The sequence below is a fragment of the Phallusia mammillata genome, chromosome 5 (genome assembly GCF_965637545.1).
Source record: "Phallusia mammillata chromosome 5, kaPhaMamm4.hap1.1, whole genome shotgun sequence".
NCBI lineage: Eukaryota > Metazoa > Chordata > Ascidiacea > Phlebobranchia > Ascidiidae > Phallusia > Phallusia mammillata.
In genome coordinates this window covers 26,661,357-26,683,394 of record NC_137256.1, presented here as the reverse complement: position 1 = coordinate 26,683,394, position 22,038 = coordinate 26,661,357, and the positions used below count along the sequence as shown (strand labels likewise).

At 39.1% G+C, this 22,038-nt stretch overlaps 1 protein-coding gene and 2 long non-coding RNA genes across 4 annotated transcripts; 1 reads left to right on the top strand and 2 right to left on the bottom strand.

Moving 5' to 3' along the window:
- The first annotated feature begins 599 nt into the window (after positions 1 to 599).
- Positions 600 to 3,160, top strand: LOC145228745 (uncharacterized). Its single transcript, XR_013860253.1, has 4 exons — positions 600 to 1,029; positions 1,219 to 1,575; positions 1,736 to 1,820; positions 2,321 to 3,160. It is a non-coding gene; the product is annotated as an uncharacterized LOC145228745 (long non-coding RNA).
- Positions 3,161 to 5,234: 2,074 nt separating this feature from the next.
- LOC145228736 (uncharacterized) lies at positions 5,235 to 8,031 on the bottom strand. 2 transcript variants are annotated; one of them, XR_013860241.1, is made up of 7 exons: positions 7,844 to 8,031; positions 7,428 to 7,709; positions 7,189 to 7,268; positions 6,939 to 6,992; positions 6,662 to 6,730; positions 6,252 to 6,362; positions 5,235 to 6,041 (listed from the first exon to the last, which is right to left on the bottom strand). It is a non-coding gene; the product is annotated as an uncharacterized LOC145228736 (long non-coding RNA). The 2 variants fall into 2 exon arrangements; XR_013860242.1 differs by lacking the exon at positions 7,844 to 8,031 and having other exon boundaries at positions 6,252 to 6,351; positions 7,428 to 7,590.
- A 490-nt stretch (positions 8,032 to 8,521) lies between these two features.
- LOC145228586 (zinc finger protein castor homolog 1-like) lies at positions 8,522 to 21,868 on the bottom strand. The gene is made up of 26 exons (XM_080093701.1): positions 21,808 to 21,868; positions 21,511 to 21,683; positions 20,944 to 21,069; positions 20,479 to 20,630; positions 19,929 to 20,186; positions 19,400 to 19,519; positions 18,844 to 18,991; positions 18,310 to 18,379; positions 17,904 to 18,069; positions 17,330 to 17,400; positions 17,203 to 17,252; positions 16,708 to 16,830; positions 15,768 to 16,298; positions 15,471 to 15,581; positions 15,037 to 15,124; positions 14,539 to 14,710; positions 13,867 to 14,007; positions 13,263 to 13,390; positions 12,996 to 13,101; positions 12,741 to 12,920; positions 12,039 to 12,141; positions 11,492 to 11,627; positions 11,121 to 11,329; positions 10,637 to 10,762; positions 10,208 to 10,342; positions 8,522 to 10,120 (listed from the first exon to the last, which is right to left on the bottom strand). The coding sequence occupies exons 2-26, from the start codon at positions 21,642 to 21,644 to the stop codon at positions 9,772 to 9,774; spliced, it is 3,933 nt and encodes a 1,310-aa protein (XP_079949827.1). The 5' UTR covers positions 21,645 to 21,683; positions 21,808 to 21,868; the 3' UTR covers positions 8,522 to 9,771.
- Between the last annotated feature and the right edge of the window lie 170 nt (positions 21,869 to 22,038).

Here is a 22,038-nt window from a genome sequence, read left to right as displayed (position 1 = left end):
CCAATTTTAAACGATCTTTGTAATGTTTAGCATCTACTACGTAGTATATTAGGGAGAAATAAAAATGTTTAAACTGCTAAGAGAGAAATTTGCCGAAAAAGTTTGGGAGCCACTGGGCTAAACATTTGCTTTGGATTTATATGAAGTAGGCAGATATATACATGTACAGACTGCTTCTAAATATGTTAATTGCCAGAATGTTTGAAGCTGGTTGTATGTTTAGTGACCCCAATGGTACAAAATTTAATGTCGTTGGTAAAGGAAAACGAAGCATAACAACGTTTTTAATACTTATCTCGTCTACGCAACAGCACACCAAGTAAAATAAAACTTTTCCTTTAATGAAATTGCATTACATTTTTACGTTGACGGGACAATTAAACGGATGGCTAAACCTATTTGTGCTGTTTGGTTTCAAATCCTAACGAACTTCGGATTCTACCAGCAAGCAATTGTGTCACAAGAACCAATCAAGTAAAGCCACGTCACAACAGTTCAGCCGCCAATCATTCCAAGATTTTTGCCTCCCGCAATCAATCAACCAGCCCGAAGTGGAATTCACTGATTGATGCAATAAAGCCTGTCATGGGTCGGTTGAAGAGCGCCCATATGACGTTTGAGAAGCAAGCGTTCTAATTGGTTGAAAGAAAAAGAAAAAAAGTGAGGCGACTTTGTCCTTGCGCCTTCGATCTGTCATTCTTTGTGAACAACTTGGTGAAGGTAGCTGTGTCGATGGGACGACTCACCAGTGGAGAATAAACAGGTAATTTGCGAGTTGTAAATCAACTTGTTTGGTGTCTTTGTAGAAGTAAACTCGGGTGCACACTTGTTTACTTCGCACTGATACCTGTAATAATAAGTTATGCGTTTATGTTTAATTCACTTTTCAAATACACTATATACTGCTGCTGGATCACTTTGTTTCAGGTCGTCGGATGGCTTCGGGAATTGATTGGCTGGACGCTGAAACATCGTTCTTACGGAAGAGGGCTTCGTTGGCACACAACACACACTTCCGAAAACAGGCGAGTAAATGTATTTTTATATGTTATCTATTAACTTGTATCACTTAATATTAGATGTAGGGGCCAACATGGGGAAATAGTATAAAAGTGCACTTATCCTGTCTTCACATGTTGGTATATAGTTAAGCTTTTTGTAATTAATATTACGTTATGTCAAATTCCTGGTACTGCTTATATTTTGTTTTGCAGACAGTTACTGGAGGCGGAGTGATCGAAGAAGATGGAAAGATCGGAAAGGCCTAATTAAGTTAAGTAACCAGAAAGTTAAATGTGATGTTGCTTATTTGGCGTTCCCTGGTTTGTAACAGTCGTTTGTTTTGAGTTTAGCTTACTAGTTGTGAGGCAGGAGTAAAGATTAGAAGCGTTAACAAACGGAGCGCCAAATATGCACAAATTTTATTATATTTTTATTTCTTAAACCAACAGTCATCAAATATTTACATTGGTTATTGCAGATCTCCCGTTTGCGGTTAAGACACTGGGGAATAATATCGGCATTGGACTGATCACTAGATGAATGGGAACTACATACATCGGAAATACTTAATAAGTTAAGTAACCAGAGTAATGTTAAATCTACAGATACAACGTAACACAGAGTAAGCTAAAGAGCTGTGAGGCAGGAGTAGAGTTAGAAGTGGTTAATTTTATAACTTTATTTTGTATGCACTATAATTCGTCAGATATTAATATTTGTGTTTTTGCTGCAGATCTCCTGTATGTCGTGAAGGCATTGGGTAATGGAGTCGGATTTGCGCTTGAACTAACTATTGGAAGAATTGGAACTATATACAGGTACGTGTTATGGCAAATCTACATGAATTATATTCTTTTAGATAGACGTTTTGCTGCGTAAGTACCGGTTCGGGAGTTTCTATAATAAAATGTTTACAAATCAACCAATGAATTAGATGGGATTAATAATAGTTGTGACTCTTTAGCCGTTGCTGCAACGAATAGCAAGCCTGTTGTTGTTTTGCATGATGCTTGTGCATGTTACATTTATTGTTTTGCATGTCACTTGTGTGTTGGAGCGGCTATTCAGTTGTCAGCATCGGTTAAATCATTCATATTAATAAGTAAGCGCATTTAAAAATTTTAACACTTGATGAAGTTAAGGCGTTTGTATGCAGCAAATTATAGTCGAACAATTTACTTTTTTCAATTAGATTGCTGGTAGCCAACATGGTGCACACTGTCTAGCTTTCAGTATATTATATTTTGCGAATATGTTGAGCGATCTATATGGAAGTATGGAATTGCATTGTTTTGTCTCTTGTATGTTTCTGTTTCAGGAGCTCCGATGTCGAGTGAAGATTAGAGTTCATTGTATGGACGATGTTGGCCACAAGTTGAAGCACTCCTATCATATTCAGACTTGGAACAACAACCATACAATCAGCGGACGATCTTCAACCACATTCTCGACGCTCTGTTCCCGAAGAAAGAACTTCGAACTTGTGTTTTGTTTTCACATTTCTGTGTTCGCTTAAATAAAAACCAACTTTGTGTATTGAGTAAGTTAAAGCTACATTTGTATCGTAATTATATTTTTGCGTTTTGTCGTTTCTTGTAAATTCTAACGTTCTAAAATATTTATGTAATTTAGTTCTTGTTCATCGTCAATTTTGACAATGCTTACTTATATTATTTTGTTAATAGTTCTGAATTATAACCAAATTTTTGGCATGCGTACAGACACTGTTGAACGTTTATTTAAATGTTGCTTATTTTTGTGTGCGTGTTACTCATACTTGTTTGTTATTTTATTTGTTTACTTAAAACGTTGTTTTGCCGTTAATTTGTGTACACATATAGCACTGTGTTTATTCTAGGTGTGTTTCGTTATTCTATACTATATTCTATGTTAGGTTACATATTTAAAGACTCATAATTGTGTCTTTTTGTAATTTTATTGGTTTTGGTCTTTGTTTGTACTTAACATCTTTCATTGTAGTATGTTTTCAAGTTATGCCTCTACATTCTGTGCTATAATATACGCTATTTTAGGTTGCCGTTTTTTTTGACATTTTTATGTCATTGGCTTGATGCCGTTATACCATATTTATTCTTGTTAGACTCCATATTTCCGTATTGTTGGATAGGCTTCAGTGTAGATCCCAAGTCAGTCGTAACGGAAGCTCAACAAACAAACAAAAATCTGTAAAATTAGAACGTAAGAGCAAAAAGATTTGGACTTTACACAACTTCCTATCAGCAGATTTTGAGACTTCCGGTGTGATTAGAACCAGAATTGTCGTACTCCGATCCAACTACAACATTAAGTAACGTTGCTATGGTCCCTCACATATGTCCACAGTGTTGTGGTTGCACACTTGGTCAAAAAAACAACAACTTTACAATTGAAGTTGTTCGTAAAAATCGAGTTTTTCTGGCCTTCCTACGTCAGTTGAGTCAGTTCCTCTGCAAGCGGACAGGCAGTCCTTCTGTGAGACTTTCTGTGAACTTCTATCCAGCCTTTCGACCTTTCAGAGGTTCGAACCAGTGAATTGGAGATTTACTGCCTGCCTGTCTGCCATACTCTGAACCTAACTACCTGCCTGTATAACCACTGTACTAACGAGCTGCTTGCCCAACCACTAAAAAATCGTCTACATGTATGGTCTGTGTGTCTAAAAATTAAGATAATAATAGGTAAGAAAATAAATCGATATCATTAAGGAAACCCGCCGTGCGATTTCGTGTCCATTGTGGTCTAATGGTAAGCTGCTTGGTCCATAGAACTTATGGTTTGTAGTTCTAACCCTCTCCCAAAATTTGTTATTTTTTTCGGAAAGGAATCGTCTAACTCACAAATGTATCATTTTTGGGTGGGTTTGCCGTCACCTCTCGTGGTGTAGCGGTGAAGATCCTGTCCTCATATGCTGGAGATTTGGGTTCGAATTCCAAAAGCTACAGCGCTGCTTAGTTTTTGGCTGAACCCTAGAACCGAAAACATATAAGGACCACTTAAAGCTGGGTTTCTCGTCACCAGCCGTGGTGTAGAGGTTAGTTCCTTGCTTCTCAATCCTCTCACCACTGTTCGAACCCCGGTAAAGATAAACTCTGCCCCGATAACCGATAACACACTACGGGTTCGAACGTTGCCCCTCTGAAAAAACTCACTGGTGACCCTCCTTGATTGAGGTCTCTCCCCGCTCTGATCTCATCACTCTCTAAGCCACCCCATGGCCCTAACCCTTTTCCATGACTGCCCCCAATCTCCCTGACTGGCTTCCATGCCCCCCATAAGCTAACGAACCTCACGCTGATCGTTCAAACGCATAAATATTTTGTTTGATTATATAAGAATCGACGAAAAGAACAAGTCATAAGTCAGTTTAGCCCTTAGACCGAAGGGCGCTTGCGCGGTGTAGTGGGTAAATAGAAAAAACGCCGGTTCGAATCCAATGGTTCGAATCGTACCCTTGGACCCCCCCCCCCCCCCAAGTGATGTGAAGAACCCTCAACCCTCCCCGCACAAAGGGCTTGCGCCTTCGGCGCAAGCAGGGCCCGAAGGGCCCTCCACCCCCCAAGCCCCCCCAAAAGTGTCTAAAAATACTATTCTACAACATTCCCCACTTTTTTTGTTGTATTATATTGGGCGGTTTTCCAAAAAAGTGCAAAATTACCTTTTCATTGTGATCTCATTTAAATCGGTGTACGGTCTTAAGGTTTGAGAGTGGAGTGACACACATAGAGAAGGGGAAAAACTTTAGCTCGCTGACGGCTTATGGCTTAGAGTCTGGGAAGCGGGGGATGAGATTGCAACAACGGGGATAGACCTCAATGAAGGAGGATCACCACATAGTTCTATCAGAGGGGCAACGTTCGAACCCAAAGTGTGTTATCGGTTACCGGGGCAGAGTTTATCTTTACCGGGGTTCGAACAGTGGTGAGAGGATTGAGAAGCAAGGAACTAACCTCTACGCCACGGCTGGTGACGACCATCCCAGCTTTAAGTGGTCCTTATATGTTGTTGTACCAGAGCGTTTTTTACTGCGGTTCTAGAGTTATGTAAAAGAATCATTCAATAAACAACAAGCAGCTTGCTAGTGTAGTGGTTTGCAGCAAATGGTAGAAAGCAGTGAGTCATGGGATCGAATCCTCGTAACCCAAGGTCAACCTTTTTGTAAACTAATTCTCTTGTGTTTTGCGACGTTGCGCTGATTGGTGGTTTACCTAAAAAAACAACACACCGAACCGAAATAAAACGTGTTATTTAGTATTATTGAAGTAAACAAAGAACAAGTTTCACACACATGGTTAGGCAAAAAAGGTACTACTACGACAAACTAAAGGACAGACGTTAAATGGACGATTTAGAAGTTTAGTGGGGAACGGAGATATGTTATTTATTTTAAGATTCGTGGGACAAAATTGAAACTTTTCAAAGACCAAAAGGGTGGAAATTTCTAACAATAATAAAATGTTGTGAGCAAGGGAAATACGAAAGCGACGTAGAACGAAATATCGTGAAAATTATGGGAAATTATTTATTAAAAAAATCATTCTGTGTATTAGATGTAGCTATAACATATGTTATCAGGAAAATTTGTTTCGCAACAATGCAAGAAACAGGACTAAAAATGGATTTGTGGAAGATTTAAAGGGGTGAAAAAACAGTGATGGAGTGTGGAAAACACTATGTTAGTAAGGACAAGGAATTGTTCTGTCATTAAAAATTAAAGCAGAATAAAACCGTTGGTACAAAATATTACACACGCAAACTGATAAACAATGCTGATGTGTATTTGAAGTGTACCAAATATAACGTGTATGAAAGATTGTTTATTAGTGGACAAATACAAAGTACACGATGACGTCATCGATCGCAGGTTTCGTCATCACGCTCATCTACATGCGAAAGGATCATGACTATGCGAAGGTTAAACCGAAACTGCACGATGACGTCATCGATCGCTGGTTGCGTCATTCCTATCCAGTTGAAGGATCCTATCCACGCGAAGACCCACCAATGTTTTCCAGTTGTTTCTCCTGATGTTATCGAAGTGACTAAAAAAACAAGTATATAAATGGTAAGTGCGCGGCCAGTTGCATATAAACAAAATATAACATAACTTTTGTAGCAAGTTTTATTCATTCGCCTATTTGGAAGGCATGAGCATTTCCGTCTTATTTAAATGGAATCATATAGTTATTAGATTTAATTGACGCGACCAGCGACCTTCAAAAGTAACATAACTAGGTAAGATAAACACTTACATTTGGAATGTTGTGCTTCAATTACGTTGATCCGATCAGCGTTTCTCCACAACCTTTGTCACCGCAGTTGTTTCCGATGTTTGGCTGCTGCTTCGAACGTCTGCAACAAAACTAACAACAGCATTCTGGTTTGATAAAAAAAACCTAAAACTAATATAATAGAAATCTAATATCTCAATCGCATTCTGTTAAACTTATGTAAAAAGGAAAAATCGATTCTACCGGAGCTGATAACTGAATAGCAGCTCACAAACACACGTGACATGCAAAACAATGTAACATGCACAAACATCATGCCATGCAACACACCGGGCTTGCTATCCGTTGAAGCAACGGTATAAATGATAGTTTAAATTCTAATCTATGTTTAACTTCACAACGCTCGTGTTCTCTATTTATAGTTTACTTACATTAAAGCTTCAGTGCCATTTCTGTCAAGTTCAGATTTAGAAGTCTTTAAACCTTAGTCACGCCATGATCTGAAACCAAAACCATTTGAGTAAATATAAACATGGATGTACCAGCATTGAAACTGTAAATTGTTTTAAATTTTGATGTATAGCATATTTGACTTCTGCCTAAAACTCTTACTAACTTTCTGCAAACTATTATGAGTCGTCAGTGTATGCAGCAAATATTAATTTAGGTAACCTAGCATTATATAAGCGTTAAAACAATCAACTTAACTTGAAGCCGAAAGTTCCCCCCATCTTTTTTACGCTTCCGTCGGAAATCCAATCCCTGCAAAACAAAGCAGAAGCAGTATTTGGAATTCAAGGCAACATGTAAACTATAGTTTATGAAATATTTAACTGTGTCAACATGCGAAGACAGAATAAGTGCACTTTATACTGCCAACACTTGGACATACAAACTATTACCATTTAACGCCAAAAGTATAGATAAGTACATAAACTTTAATCATTTATTTACTCGCCTATTTTAGGAAGTTTCATAAAGTATTTCTTCTTCGCTGTGGTAGATGTTTCTCCGAAGCGATTGAAACCATCCGACGACCTGAAACATACGATGCAGCAGCAATATCGTGTATTTGATAAATAAGTCAAACATATTCTGGTAAATGTTATTCTGGTATATGCACAGAAGTCAACAAGTGTGCACCCGAGTTTATTCTGCACAAATACCAGGCTAGTTAATTTACAACTCGCAAATTACCTGTTTATTCTCAATTGGTGAGTCGCTCCACCGACACAGCTTTCTTCAACATTGAACAAGATCGAACAAGTTGTCTCATTTTTTTCTTTTTTTTCGACCAATCATAGCGCTTGCTTCTCAAACGTCACTCCCGCGCCCGAATACCGACCAATCACAGAGCTGATACAAGTAATCAGCAAGTCTCGTCAAAACTGCAGAGAAAAACTTCAATTGATTTTCCTGGAGCAACATTCGTTGAAATAGGCACGTGTCGTGTTGTGACGTAATTTGTGAGCATTCTATCTGTAATAAAACGCGCCATGCTGGAATATAGAAGAAAAAATGACAAAAGCTGATAATATATTTTTGATAGTTTACAGTAAATCAGTTTCCGCTTTCTGTTTCTTGGTAGAACATAAATATTTTAAAAATCAAACCTGCTGTGAAAGTTGGAACTATACGTTGCCGTTACTCTATTATATGCTTTTTTTATTTCCATCCAACAATTTTAATTGCTTCAAAATCCAACCTGTGACTTTGTTTTTCAGTTTTTCTGTTGCTGACGTTTTTCATTTTGATATCACTTCAAATTCATTAGCTGACATTTAAGCTGATAAGGTTTAAACCGACTTGCTGCTTAACTCTGTCACGCCACGTGGTTTTTATCATACGTTAAGCAGGTTTACTTCAGGCCTAATTTATTGGATTTTTGACTCAGATTTCTACATACCGCTTAAAAGAAAACAGTATTTGAATATAGTATAGGCTTATGCTTTTTTCCTGTTTGAAGCCTAACAATGTTTTTAGTTACCCGATTTAAAGTGGCTTGTTGCTGAAATGTTTAATTTTCACAGGTTTTGCCTCCTACCTCACCTTTAAATCACGTTCAATCAAAATCGTAAAAATATAACGTTGATCTGATATTTTAAATGTAGGCTTGTATCGCTGCATTTATTTAAGTGCAACTAGCAATTTATGCGATTGACCACAACCACAATTATCGAGTCAAGTTTTCGGTTATTTGAATGATGCTTACAATGTATTAGGTATGTTTTATAAGACAGGCGGTTACCTACAACGGTGGTTGAACCCGTAAATCACTTTACTCGAACCAATTCCCAATCACGCATGCATTTTATTGCCGGAGTGACCAATATGTTGTTTATGTACATATGCATAGAGAAAATGCACAAATCCAGAATTTGTTCGCTAGACACACAACGATCGAGTCAACTCCCTCTACTAAGAGGCACCAACCAAAGTGAAAACAACGACAACAATCCAAAAAGTACAGCCGCTAAATATTGATATATTATTACTATGGGCACACACGCGATAAAACGTCACTACACAGTTTGTTACGTCATAATGCGAGTACGTCATTAATGTATTACGTAGCACGCAGGGGTTGATGAAGCACTCGAGTCGGATAAAAAAGGATTTATATCTTTGAAGATGGAACACGGTCCATGACGTCACACACATGACGTCATAAACACGTACCTGATCGATGACGTCATATATCGACAAGAACTCAAAAGTTTTTGGTTGAAAAGAATCACAAACAAAAAATACATGCAAAAAAATAGTGATCATAATAAATACAAGGAAATTTCACTTCGTGTTCACAATCGGCGTTTATTCGTTTGCTGACGTCATAAAGGTCATTAGCAGGTGTTCGAACGGTTTTATTGTTCACAGTATGGACACTATGCTGCGCACCTGAGCGACTGTATCGTGATCTCGATTGGTTAAAAATTCGACCAATCACAGAGGTTCCCGCCAAAAACAGGTCCCCAGTAAAAAAACAGAAGTACGTGACGAACACAGTTACATGCTGCACACTACAAAAGTACGAAGTAATTAAATAAATAAACAAAAAATGAGCACGGTAGGCAGGATGCCGTTGTAACATCACACAGAGCATTGTGTTTGACACAACAATGTACAGATTATGGCTTTCAATCGAACACTATGACTTCATAGAAGGATGTTGCGCAAAAAAACAGGCTGCTGTTTATTTGATGCTAAAAACGAGCTGATAAAAGGTTACAGAAGGTCGTTGACCCCGTACAGAAGAGTTCACCGCCGTCGAGGTTACTCGCGGTCAAAAGCATGCTGCATAAAAGCTAAAAGCTGCGGGCTTTTGCATAAACAAGCGCTTTGCGATAAAATACGCAAAGTTTGGGGCAAGATGCCTTGGATAAAAGAATTCGCCACAAGAAGCGGGAGGCAAGTCGCTATAAAGTGAAAAGAAACTCGATCCAACAACGATAAAACTCTAACCACCAAACTATAACAAGCGCAAAAATCTTTCACGGGAGAAAAACGATTTAATCTACGGGAAAAATAAAAACTAGGAAAGCTAGGAAAGTCCAATGCCTGCATGGTAACCGGTCATCACGCTTGTAACCCCGCCCTGGTGATTTTGATTGGCAGACAGATTGAGCGAATCAGAGAGGTCCATCGCCACACTAGAGGCTGCGTTTCCTTGCATGAGACTAGGATTAAACTGCTGCGTCACAACGGCAGAAGCATTGAACTGTGGCGATGCTCGTTCATCCGGAACGGGGCTGCTGTGAGTGCTCACTCGAGCGTACGACTCTGCGTTGAATTGTGGGTAGGCACCGCTTGAGGTGGGGGCGCTAAATGCTGAGTCAGCATGATTCAGCGGAATTCGGGCTTGCGACATGTTGCTGTATTCAATGTCTTGTCTGCGAAAAAAACATCAAAAGTTGCGATATTTTTCTCTAACCGTGCTTGTTTCCATAGCAATATGACGTAACATGGCAATGACGTACCCGGCTTTTGTGCAGACTTGAGCGAGTAGAATTCCTCTCTTATGTTTGTTGGCGTGTTGTTCTATGCCGGACAGACCGACCACCGAATAAGTACAGCCCGGTTGGAGACAGTGAAAGTGGGAAGTATTTCTGTGTCTGTCGGAATTTCAATTATTATTTCACAGTTTCAAGTTGTTACGACATACTGCTGTGACGTAATCGACTGCTAACTGATACAATCGACCACACTTAAAGCTGGGATTAAAACCGACCCGATAGGACCATGTTGTGGTATTTTAGAAACATGCTCTTCTGCCAGAAAACTACTTTTGCATGAAACCTTGTAGGTTGAAAAAGTTTTCACCGTTTGCTGTTACTTATCATTTATTAGCTTGATGCTTTCATACAGAATTTCCTCTGGTTTATGACATCACAATCTGTGATTGTTACCTGTATTTGCACGTGTCCCGCATACAATCCTCCTTCCCTCTGAATCTCTCGAAACCGGATTGTTCAAGTGTATCAGCTTTAACGTGTTGACGTCGATGTGTTCCAACTTTCGCACTGTCTGTACACCTGTCACGTCACAATACAAACTTTGTTTCCAAGCAACGAAAAAATTCTAATAAAGACGATTTAAGTCCACCATAGCGCTTGTTACAAGGACCTTGCAAGCTTAAAGCGGGTTTCTTAACGAGCTTCGTGTAGTCAACCATAGCGCTTGTTGCATTAACGTTTTTACGATTAAAACGGGTTTCTTAACGGGCTTTGTGCAGCCAACCATAGCGCTTGTTACATGCACGACTTTGCAAGCTTAAAGCGGGTTTCCTAACGAGCTTTGTGCAGCAAAACACGACCATCAATTAGAATTCCCCCCAGCCTCTTGCAAATCTCGCTCGTTGGTAGCAAAATATCGACTGCGGAATGAACTCACTTAAACTGACATCTGAGACAGTGGAAATGTGTGCTGGTGCTTCTGTACTGGCAACCATCTACTTCACAATCCTGTGTTGTCTTGAACCGCTTGAAGTCGTCCCTCACCAACCCGGCCACACGTTCATGATGCTGCTGATGTTTGAACATGTGAGTGCGACCTGTGAATCTGTACATGCATCCGTCCCTCGTGCAGTGATAATGCGAAACCTGCAAGGGATTATAGCATGCTTTTATCACCAGAAAGGAGGATATATTCTCAATTATATTTGAATTCTGTGAAAAGGGTTTTACCCTCACTACCCACATTTTTTATGTTGAATAAATACTTATTTACATGACAACGATTTCTATGAATGAAATATGACGTACTTTAAACACATGCGGACACTGGGTGTCGCCACAGTTCTCCGAAGACTCGAACCTTCGAAATCCTTCTATGACGTCATTATTGATTCGGAATTTGGCGAACATCGATTGATTCTCGTCGTTTGGTTTCGGAACGAATCTGCTCAACAAAAATTATTTCACTTTATTTGAGAATTTCAACTGTTACGTCATACTACTATGACGCAATGATCGCAAATAGTGACGTAACATTTAACAAGATTTTTTTTACATTTCGGGAAAGCCTAGTTTTTGAATAAATAAACCGAAAAACAAAAATCGCTTGACTTTTCAATAAGAAATACGTTTTGTGTCATCAAGTTTTTGCTAAACGTTTTCTTTTGCTATTTTGTCAACAAAATATTCCAATGAGAATATCAACTATTTCTCTGCGTTTCGTGTTTTTGTGAAAATTTTGGGAAACTTTTTTGCTCGCTTTAAACTCCTGACATTTAAACTGTTTTGCATCAAAACGAAACCGGCAGAAAAAAGTTCAGGTTGCGAAACAAGTCAGTGAGAAACTTCTCCTCACCTGTTGACAACTTCCGGGTCAGAAAAATGAAACGAACTCCCCTCCTCTTCCGGTATCTTCTCAGGGGAATCACCGTTTGTCGACGGCATGTCGTTCGAGAATTCTAAAATTCCATTCAAACAGTTTTGTTTAGATCAGAAAAACACAAGAGAATGTGTTGGAATGGAACAAAACGTTTCAACAATAATTCTGTCATATATTTAAACTTGAAATACTAAGATTAAATGCGAAAACGGCACTTAAAACGTCGGATTAGAGCAAGGTTCACCGCGATACTTCAATTGCTTGGTACCAACGGTTCGTCTGGGGCGTTCAAAATATTTTTTAAAACAGCTCAAAGTGCTGGCTACAATATACACGGACCTAAAAAGTAGCTTGGTCAAAACAAAACTGCCAGAGAACGTGTGTGTGTAAAATATGTTATGTTGCTATTGTACAAAATATTCGATGTACGAAGTAATACTTAGTAATGAATACAATATATTATGGACGTTTCAACAATCGCTTCTGTCACCATTAATGCAATGGCGATAAAACGATAATTGCGTGTTATCAGGGATAAAAATGCTTTTATGAATTACGACGGGAAACGGGATTCTTAGCTTCTTAGTTTAATCGCTACAACATGTTATTCATAGAAAACATAGAAATAAATTCATAGAATTCATGTTATTCATAGAAAACTTATCGCTCAAAACTCACTCGAGTTGGATTCGTTGCTGTTTGAATCGGTGTCGGGATAATTTGCTCGTAAATCCAGCACCCCCTCATCCGACGAAAGATCGTTGTTTTCAAGTTGGGCAGGAAGTGAGGTCGAGTGAAGACTCGTCACAGGTCGGGGGGAACCCATATCTCCGCTAGTTGGCGCCAAAGATTGCCTCCCTGTAATTGAAAGGTTTGTGGTGAGCGAGCTCGTCTCGGTCGAAGCGAAATAAGTGAAATATTTCGACCCCGAACCTTTCGATATTTGCTCCAACATCGCTAGCTGAGGTCGGCTCAACTCATGCATGAAATTCGACGGTTTCTGTAGAAACGACGATGGCGTCACTGATGATGCAGTCGCCTGTAAAGAAAAAAAATTTGTTGAAGTAATATTTTCAACTTTTAACAAGATTTTGTGATGGAACTTTTGTATTAGTGTCAAGCATATCAGACGCCGTTTTGTGTTGTTGAATTTTTCGTGATAATTTTCAGGCAAAGATTTTCTATTTGTTTTGTCAGTACCTGGCTCGTATCCATGGCAACGCCTGGACGCTGCTCGATCTCGTCCGCTTCGTCCACTATCAGCGGTAGAGAGTCGTCGCCGGAATCGACGTTGCTGTGGTCGATGTCAGTCGTGTCTGACGTCATATCTGCAATAATAATAGAAATCTTAAAACTCTTTTCGTGTCTTACTTGCCGGACTTTGACGATAATGTTTTGTGTTTGTTTGTGCAAGATGTTTTACAGAATTGTTTCTTTCTGGAAAATACCGAACTAGCGTTTCGTATGATTATCGAATTTGTCGTTCAACTGGTGTAATGCTAAACAAAATATTAGTTGTTGTTCGAGAACTTGTATTTTTGCTGACGGTTTGCCCACCAGAACTGTAAAGCTTCTTCAGAGCAATGAATTATATATTGCGAGCACACATGCAAACTGTTTCTTCTGTTGTTTCTTACTGTATATTTGTATGTTTTTGTAAGTGTGTGTGTGTGTGACATTTTGGTGCAAGTTTTGTGTGTGTATACGTAGAAACTTTTTTCATGTTCCGATTAAACACGTGCTGTTTCCGATTAAACATGTTGTTTTGTATGTTTCTGTGCAATTGTTTATTTCTGTATCTCACCCATTCCGTTGTAACTCCTCCCCAACATTCTGCGCAGATGTTTTCTCACGTGAGTTGACATCTGATGTTTATATTGGAAAGCAAAAGCACAACCGGCTCTTATGCAGTGATAATGACTGAACAATCCGTTGTACTTGCAATCTACGAAACAAATATGTACAGTTTGCTAAAATAAAATACTTTTCAAACAAAGTACATCGCTTAGGTATAATGTGTCTAAGTGCGGAATGTGGTAAAAACCAAAAACCAATAGTTCACCACGTAACTTTTTAAATCTTCAATTTGCTTAAAAAACAATGTATAAGTTACAATTTGAGATAGCTAACAAATTGTTTTATCTCTTGAAGACAACCAAAAGGTGTAGTTTAATTGTTACAATTATTAAAACAAGGTCCCAACCACACTAAGCAATAAAGGAAAGATTTTCGCCGTTTTATTTTGCAAAATTGGAACATTTAAAAGAATAATTTAATCTCTTGAAGACAAACAAAAGGTTAATTGAGGTTCAATTGATGAAAAGGAAATGCTTTTGCCGTTTTATTTTCCAAAGTTGCAGCATTTAAAAAGCTAATAATGAATTAAATTATTAAAATTATTAAAATATGGTCCCAACCATTAAAGGGAACATTTTCGCTGTTTAGTTTTGCAAATTTACACCACATAAAAACCCACCATATCTTCCGCATTGCTCCTTCTTTGTGTAATATTTAAATCCGCTCGCCTCTCTTCTAGCAATCTTCTCATGCTTCTTCATGTGCCAGGGAAGTTTCGACGTTCCTATGGTAACGAACTGACAACCGGGTTTCAAGCAGTGGTAATGTCCCCTCAACCGAAACTCGCAACTCTGAATACAATTTCGTGTTAAGTCGACTCGCTGGAATTTCACTAACAGCGTCGACAATGTTTTAAAGCTCTTAGACTTGTATAGATCACAGTACGCCAGGCCCATTGAAGGCGCCATACCGAATCAGCCGGTCACCAAGCATTCACCACCACATGGCAAGGCGTAGGCTGCAAAAGTCTAGCCTTAGGTGTGTAAAACGGGTCACATATTTTGTAATTGGGCCCTAAAACATGAGGATAAAAGTCGATGAAACAGCAGCTTAGCACTAGCACATAGTTTCAATTTGATGGATTTATTAAATCCAGAAACACGCAACATTAGTTTACCGGGTTGGGACACATCTTCTTCACTGTGTAGCTTCGAAAACATTCTTTTGCCGCTTTTGCATAAGCTTCCAAACTGTCGTGGGCTTGTCTGGATGAAAACAAACAAAACAGGACAATTACGATATTGTTTATTTAAAGTTCAAGTTATTTATGCCCTATGCTTGTGTTACGTATTTTTGAGCCCCAAAACAATGACGTCATAAACTATGTTTTTTTCGCTGTAGCTATGAGCTAACCAGGTAAAAAACCCGGTGACTGGGTTTCAGTCGGTACAGAACCGTCTCACGAAATTTTATGTGACCAGCGAACCGGTTAGCATTACTGGTTACTGTCAATGGACTTTTTGTAACAGAACCGGCTGAAAAATATGGCTTTTGTGATAAAACCGGGTGACAAAAAAATTGAACCCCACCACTGCATGACACATAATATACCTGTGCGTTTGAGCTTTGCCGAGCGACTTGCAAACGTATCTGCACCGGTTCAGAGTGCAGTGCCAGTGATTCTGCATCATATATTTGCAATCACGACGCATGCATGTCATTCTGGTGAAGAAATAAACACAGAATTGTTATTTTGTTGATCCTAAGACCGAGCTCATTCGGTATGGGAAACTTTAACACACTTTACGGCATAGTTACTTTAAGCTTGTATCAAGTTTTTTCAAAGATCACGAAGGTAGTTTCAAGCAGCTTTGAATTGTTGCGAATCTGATCGAATCCCAAACTTACCCAGGTCGGATGTGGATGAAACCTTCCTCATCGCTTCCTCCCAACTTCTTCATCAAATCCAAGTGTCCTCCCAAGCCACTAGAGGGACCCTGTGAGCCCGACATCGCTTGTGACATGAGAGTGGGGTTCTGCAGCATCATATAAGCCCCAGTTGAGCGGGGTTCGGGGTTCAAAGTCGGGTAAACGAGCTTTTTTTCGGCCACCATCCGCGATATGTATTTGTACACTGGATGGTCGGCATAACTCGCCATGTTTACCGGGGGAGGGGCGCTCACATTCGGGTAATCCCCACCGCCGTTGTTGTTGCCGTTGTCGTGGTTACCCATGTCACGTGACTGGTCGAACTGCGCGCGACTGAGCACGATGTTCCGCTGGGTGTCGCCCTCGCCGCGTGGCAAATGACCGCTAGATGGAGTTGTAACGCGGCTGGGGGAGCGAGGTCGGGGGGGTTCGTCCTGGGCGGGAAATACCGGGGAGAATTGGCGCGCGATTGGTTGTTCGAAACCCGATTGTTCCAGTTTTTCGTGAAATCTGTGAAAAAAATTAAAAAAATGCAACTAATTTGTTTGAGAACAGTTTTTTGAAATGTTTGAACCGTTTTGTTAACGAAGTTGTTGAAAGTCGGCTTAAGCCTCATACTGTCGCTATGGTTACCACCAATAGTTGTTGAAAAATTCAGTTTATGAACAGAAATCATTGCACAATAAAAACTTTTGACATAATAGTCGTCTGTTATCTACATTATATATAGATATTAGATAACCTACAAAAATGAATTCAATTTTTATACCGGTTGCGATTTCTTCCAGCTTATACCAAAATTCCTTTTATGTAAAAAGGCCAAGTTCCAAATTAGTGTTTTCAAGCCTCGATTGAAGCGTTACAAAACTGTTGTGTTTATCAATGAATTGTAACAAAGAGGTTTTGCTGGACAGCTTACGTGGTGTGAGTTAGCACGAGATGTTTTTCAGTGAACACAGCACAACAATCCTCTACAGCACAGTGAAAATGATGACACGAACCGAATACACAGTTGGCGACGTTGCATTCATCAGGACCGAGTCTGTGTGAAAATAAACATTTTATTTGCAAACTTCAAAACAAGTTGTGTGTCAACAAGTTGCATTTTCTGCGTTTTGTGCAAAATGAGGCAGAAATATTTCGTTAAAAGCGGCACTTTGTTGACCTAATTTATCTGTTATTTACATCTTTTTACATTATTACAGCCATTTTTATTTCAACATAATACAGGTATTGCCATTTAACTTGATTTTAAGTTTGGTTAAAATCGCAATATAGACAGTCATTGTGAAAACTTTGATTTTTAAAACATCAAAGGCTTCAGCTACAGATATTTTTCTATGCGCGCGTTTAACCAGAAAATCTTCGTCAAAATACAAGGAGACAAAATGAAATATGCAGATTAGGTGCTTACCCTCGGAAAAACTTGAGCACCGCTTTTGAGGGTTTGTCAGATTGGTGAATCTGAAACAAATGCAACACAGCGTTAATATTGTCTTAATGTAAGCTTAAGCTGCTGTTGTAATGTAAAGTTATTTTACCTCCATTGGTTTCTTTTCACTTGATGACGTCGAATTGCTCTTCGATGAAAGATTAAGAGCTTGGTCCTCCACTAAAAAAATTATTGCTATTAAACCGATGACTGGATAATATGACATAACAAAAAAATTGGAAAAAATTAGAACCACTATATGCGGACTTGAAAAGTAATTTAATTAAAAACTTCTGCATGCTGTATGTTGTTATGTTTTTGATTTCAGTTTTAAAACGATTTGAAAGATATCCATTTAATGATGAAAATAACGGCCAAATCAACGCTGCTGTGCACCTTTTTAGCAATCTTTTATATGGCTCAACTCTATATAAACGGGTGTAACTGATGTGGCCCTTAATATCACTGATGATGGCATGAGCATTTACCGATGCATTTAAATAATAATGCATGTAATACATGTCGCTTTTTACGTCCATTTGGGCCATCATTCAATTTATGAACAGATCCGTATATAGTGTTACCAAGATACGCATATTTTGAAACATTGCAATTTTTCTGGGATATCCAATACCGTATTTTTTTTATTTACTCTGTTCAGCAAAACTCAAAACCTCACTTACTCTGGTTTTGATGACTTTCATCAATAAACGAACCATAGTTATCCCTATCTTGCTCCTGATTGGCTGGCAGGCGGTCAGGTGACCTAGCCGTTTCGCTCCAGTGCCCACAACGTTCTGCTTGACTGCTTTCTTGCTCGTATTGACTTTCACTCTTGTATGTTGAAGTCTAAAAATGAAAAAAATCTGTGATGGGTATTTTATGATTTTTGTGTTTATGCCGCTTTATAAGAAATTTGTATTTCTCGATATGCCGTTATCACATGAAGGCGTCTAATACAAAACGTCTAAACGTCGGTTATTTGTAAAAAAACTGCTGGAAATGCAATACTCGTTTATACATTCTGTGATGCATTTACAGTGGGGTTTTATGTGGGCAATTTCCAATATATGTTATAGCGAATGTTACCTCCATTTGATCGTTATATGCCGGTGGTAGAATGTACGGGTTCATATTTCCCCGAGATACAACTTCATCACTGGAAAACAAAATATTCATTAGTGGTTAGTAAAAGTTGTTAAAACGAGAAAAAATAGGTTTACTAACAATTGGGCAAAAAGGCTTTTCCAAATTCAGTAAAATACACAATTAAGTGTAGAAATCACAGTACGCCAGGCCCATTGAAGGCGCCATACCGAATCAGCCGGTCACCAAGCATTCACCACCATATGGCAAGGCGTAGGCTAGAAAAAACTAGCCTGCGGTGGGATTCGAACCCACGACAGGAGTTTTCCGGGACTCACACTCTACCAACTGAGCTGCACAGGTTCGGTGGTGAGCTCGTTAAAAGTCGAATCACAAGCACCGTTGCCTGCCTTTTATGCTGCACATTCGTTGTAAGTAGAAGTAATAGTTGTGATAAAAAATACTTCAACCGAAAAAATCACTCATAGAGATTTGAAGTTGACAATTTAAAAGGTGGAAGAGCGAAAGAAAACTCACCGTGGAGTTGATGACATGTCGGGTTTCATTTCACCGCTGGATGGCAGCAGAGGAGATGCAGATGTGGATGGGATAAAAGATGAAGGAACTGGAGGATTAGAAGATTCAACTTTTGGGGTGAAACCCGATAAAGTGTGGGGCAGGGCAGCTGAAAACGAGAACAAAAATAAAAAGTGAGATTTATATCAGGACATTTGACTCGATGACTTATGCTTTTTTAAACAATTATTTTACGAACTGTTATCACTGATGATGGCATGAGTATTTGCCGAAACGTTTGAACGTTTCAAATAAGGCTTGTCGCTTTTTACGTCTATTTGCGCCGTTGAATTTATCATTAAATTTATAAACAGATCCGGCAAATGTACATAAAAAGTGACATGCTTTATTATTCAAACGTTTCGGCAAGTGCTCATGCCATCATGAGTGATACGAAGGGCTACATCTACTAGGCTGTTATATTCGTCAGTAAACTTATGGACAGATCCGTGTATAGTGTTACACAGTTGTTAACATTTACCGAAAATTAACATTAAGAAGTAAAACGAAAACCCACCAGTTGCTACAGTTGTCGGAATTGAGGCTAAAACTTTTCTTGCCGCTTCCTGCAACATGGAAGAATCAAACTTTGCGCTTCCACCTGATCTGGATTCGAGAACCAGCGAAGGAACCGGACCTGAAACGTGAAACGTTGGGAATAATATATCCGGGTCGGTAAAGCTCGCGACAAAAAACTTTTTCCTAATGTTATCAAGTATGTAAAAGCATAGAGCCAATAAATGATAAGCTGCAGACAGCGCACGCTGTTTTGACCTATAAGGTCTCACAAACTGGAGTACCGTTGGATGGCTAACAAGTCAATATGGCCGATCTCTCGTCACCAGCTGCACTGATGAGAACTTTTAAGGTCGAAACAGTGTGAACTGTCAGCTTATCAAGTAGGCTTTTGAACAAAAAAGATGAAAAAGTAAATTTAACGAATATTACGTTTTTCAGGAAAAACTTTCTAAAAGTCCTCTTTTTAAATGTGAACAAGATTTCAGTGAAGAAAAAGTTTCATAGAAAGCAAGAAAAATAAATCTCACGGTTGAGTAATCGCGACGCGACGTAGGGGTAAATAAAAGATGGCATCAAAACCGGGGTTGGGGGGTTTCCCCTGACACCCAGATAGGACGGGGGTCGTCCAAAGGTCACGGGGGCTTGTTGATGTCTCACTAAGGACTGCTGCACCACCGCTGGAGGGAGGTGTGGAGCGCACGGAGCAGATGTAAGAGGACGGGAGGAGCAAGAGGAGGAAAGAGAAGTGAGAGTGGGAGGAGGAGGAACAAGCTCTGGAGAGGTTGCTATGGCGACAAGATAAACGGAAGATGAATAAATTAGAAAAGGTTTTTGGCACAAAAGTTTCGAAAATTAGTAAAGAAAAGAACCATCAGAAAAAAATGTACAAAGAGAGAAGAAAAGCTTTGCAATGAAAAAAAAATAACTAAGTTATGTGCAAAGTACTTAGAAAAGAGTTTTGTGCACCAAGAAAAGGTTTTTGTCACAAACTGTTTTGATAGGAAAGATGAAAAACAAAGATTTGCGCGGAAAATATTTCTCATGTAAAACAAAACGTTCCGAAGTATTTTTTCTTACTTGAGCTTAGACTGTCAGATCCCATAAGATCTTGTCGGTCGTGTTTCCTCTTGTGAGACACCATCTGGCTGGTTGACGTGAATGAAAAGCCGCAATTATTCCGCAAACAGTGGAAATGGTTTGCTGTGCGGTTCCAAGCACATGTCGGAAATCTGAAACAAAAGTTTGGACTAAAAATTTAGTGTTTTTCATATATGTTACTTGTTTTTGGTCAAGGGCTCTAAACAACATTTCTTAGGGAGGATAAACAAGTGAATTTAAATTTAAAACATCAATCTTTGAATATATAAGCTATTGCTGCCAGGCTTAGTAACAAGTTTATAGAGCTCTTCTGGCAAATGTATTTTTATTCCGACGTTTCGACGTCCTATACCTTCATCAGGAAAAAAAGGCAACGATATATTTAGTTCAAACAACTTTTCAAACAATTCTCCTTGATTTAATCCTTACTATTTTACGACTTACTGGCAAGCTTCGTTCTTGTAAAACTTCTTGAATCCCTGTCTGGTGTACGCGTCATCTCTGGTGTGGTAAGCTTTATGTTTCTCGATGTCACATTTGTTCTTGAAAGTGAAATTGCAACCGGGACGACTGGGGGATAAAACGATCGTTCAACAAGTTGTCCAAATCAATCAGTTTAAACATATAGGCTTTTATGGTGACAATAATACATTAATTTGCAACATGCTGACTCAGCAATTATTGTCACCGTAAACGGCCTCTGTTCTCTGTTGCGCCACCTAGCGGAAATTCTCAAACCTGGTAACTGTGAGTTCTTACGTAAGTAGCTCTACCCCAGAAAACTTGACCAGTAACATAGAAACTCTACTTTTATGTCCACAAAAACGCACTTTTAATGAGTTTCAGAAAACTAATATCTTGCACAGGACTTTCAATGCAAGTCCGCCACTACTTATATTTTGAAAGTGCAAGCGCGCGAGTGTATTTTAAGGTACAAGTAAATAAGTGCACACGGCCGTGGGATGTCGGCCTTTTTGAAATAATAACCTAAAACACCAGCTTGAAACTCACGTGCAATGGAAGTGGGTTGTTCGTTGGTTGACAAACGGACAATCTGACATTCCACATGATTCCGTTGCTCGATATCTCTCAAATCCATTACTCACAAACTGCTGGTTCTTCTTGTGGAAATTTTCGTGCGTCATCACATCAGAAGTGCTAGTGTAGACTTTCGTGCAGCTTGTCTGTTAACAAATTGGTGTTTCAATGTTTGTTAGAAAAGCACCTGTCGTGGGTTCGAATCCCACCGCACGTTAGGTTTTTCTAGCGCGATTTCGTTACAAAATGCAAGTGATGAGTTAAACTTACATGCAAGCAGTGGTAGTGGGTGCTTTTCCCGTTCAAATGTCAGTTGCCAAATTGTCTCGAGCAATCGTCTGTTGGTGCGAATCTCATGAAGCCATGAGCTAATGAGTTATCTCTCTTCTTATGCATGTTGTAATGACGAATCACATCCGACTTGTTGGTGAAGCGCTGGATAGATTTGAAAAAGATAAGTATTTAAGAAATTTTAGGGTCACAAACGTTAAGAATAGGAAA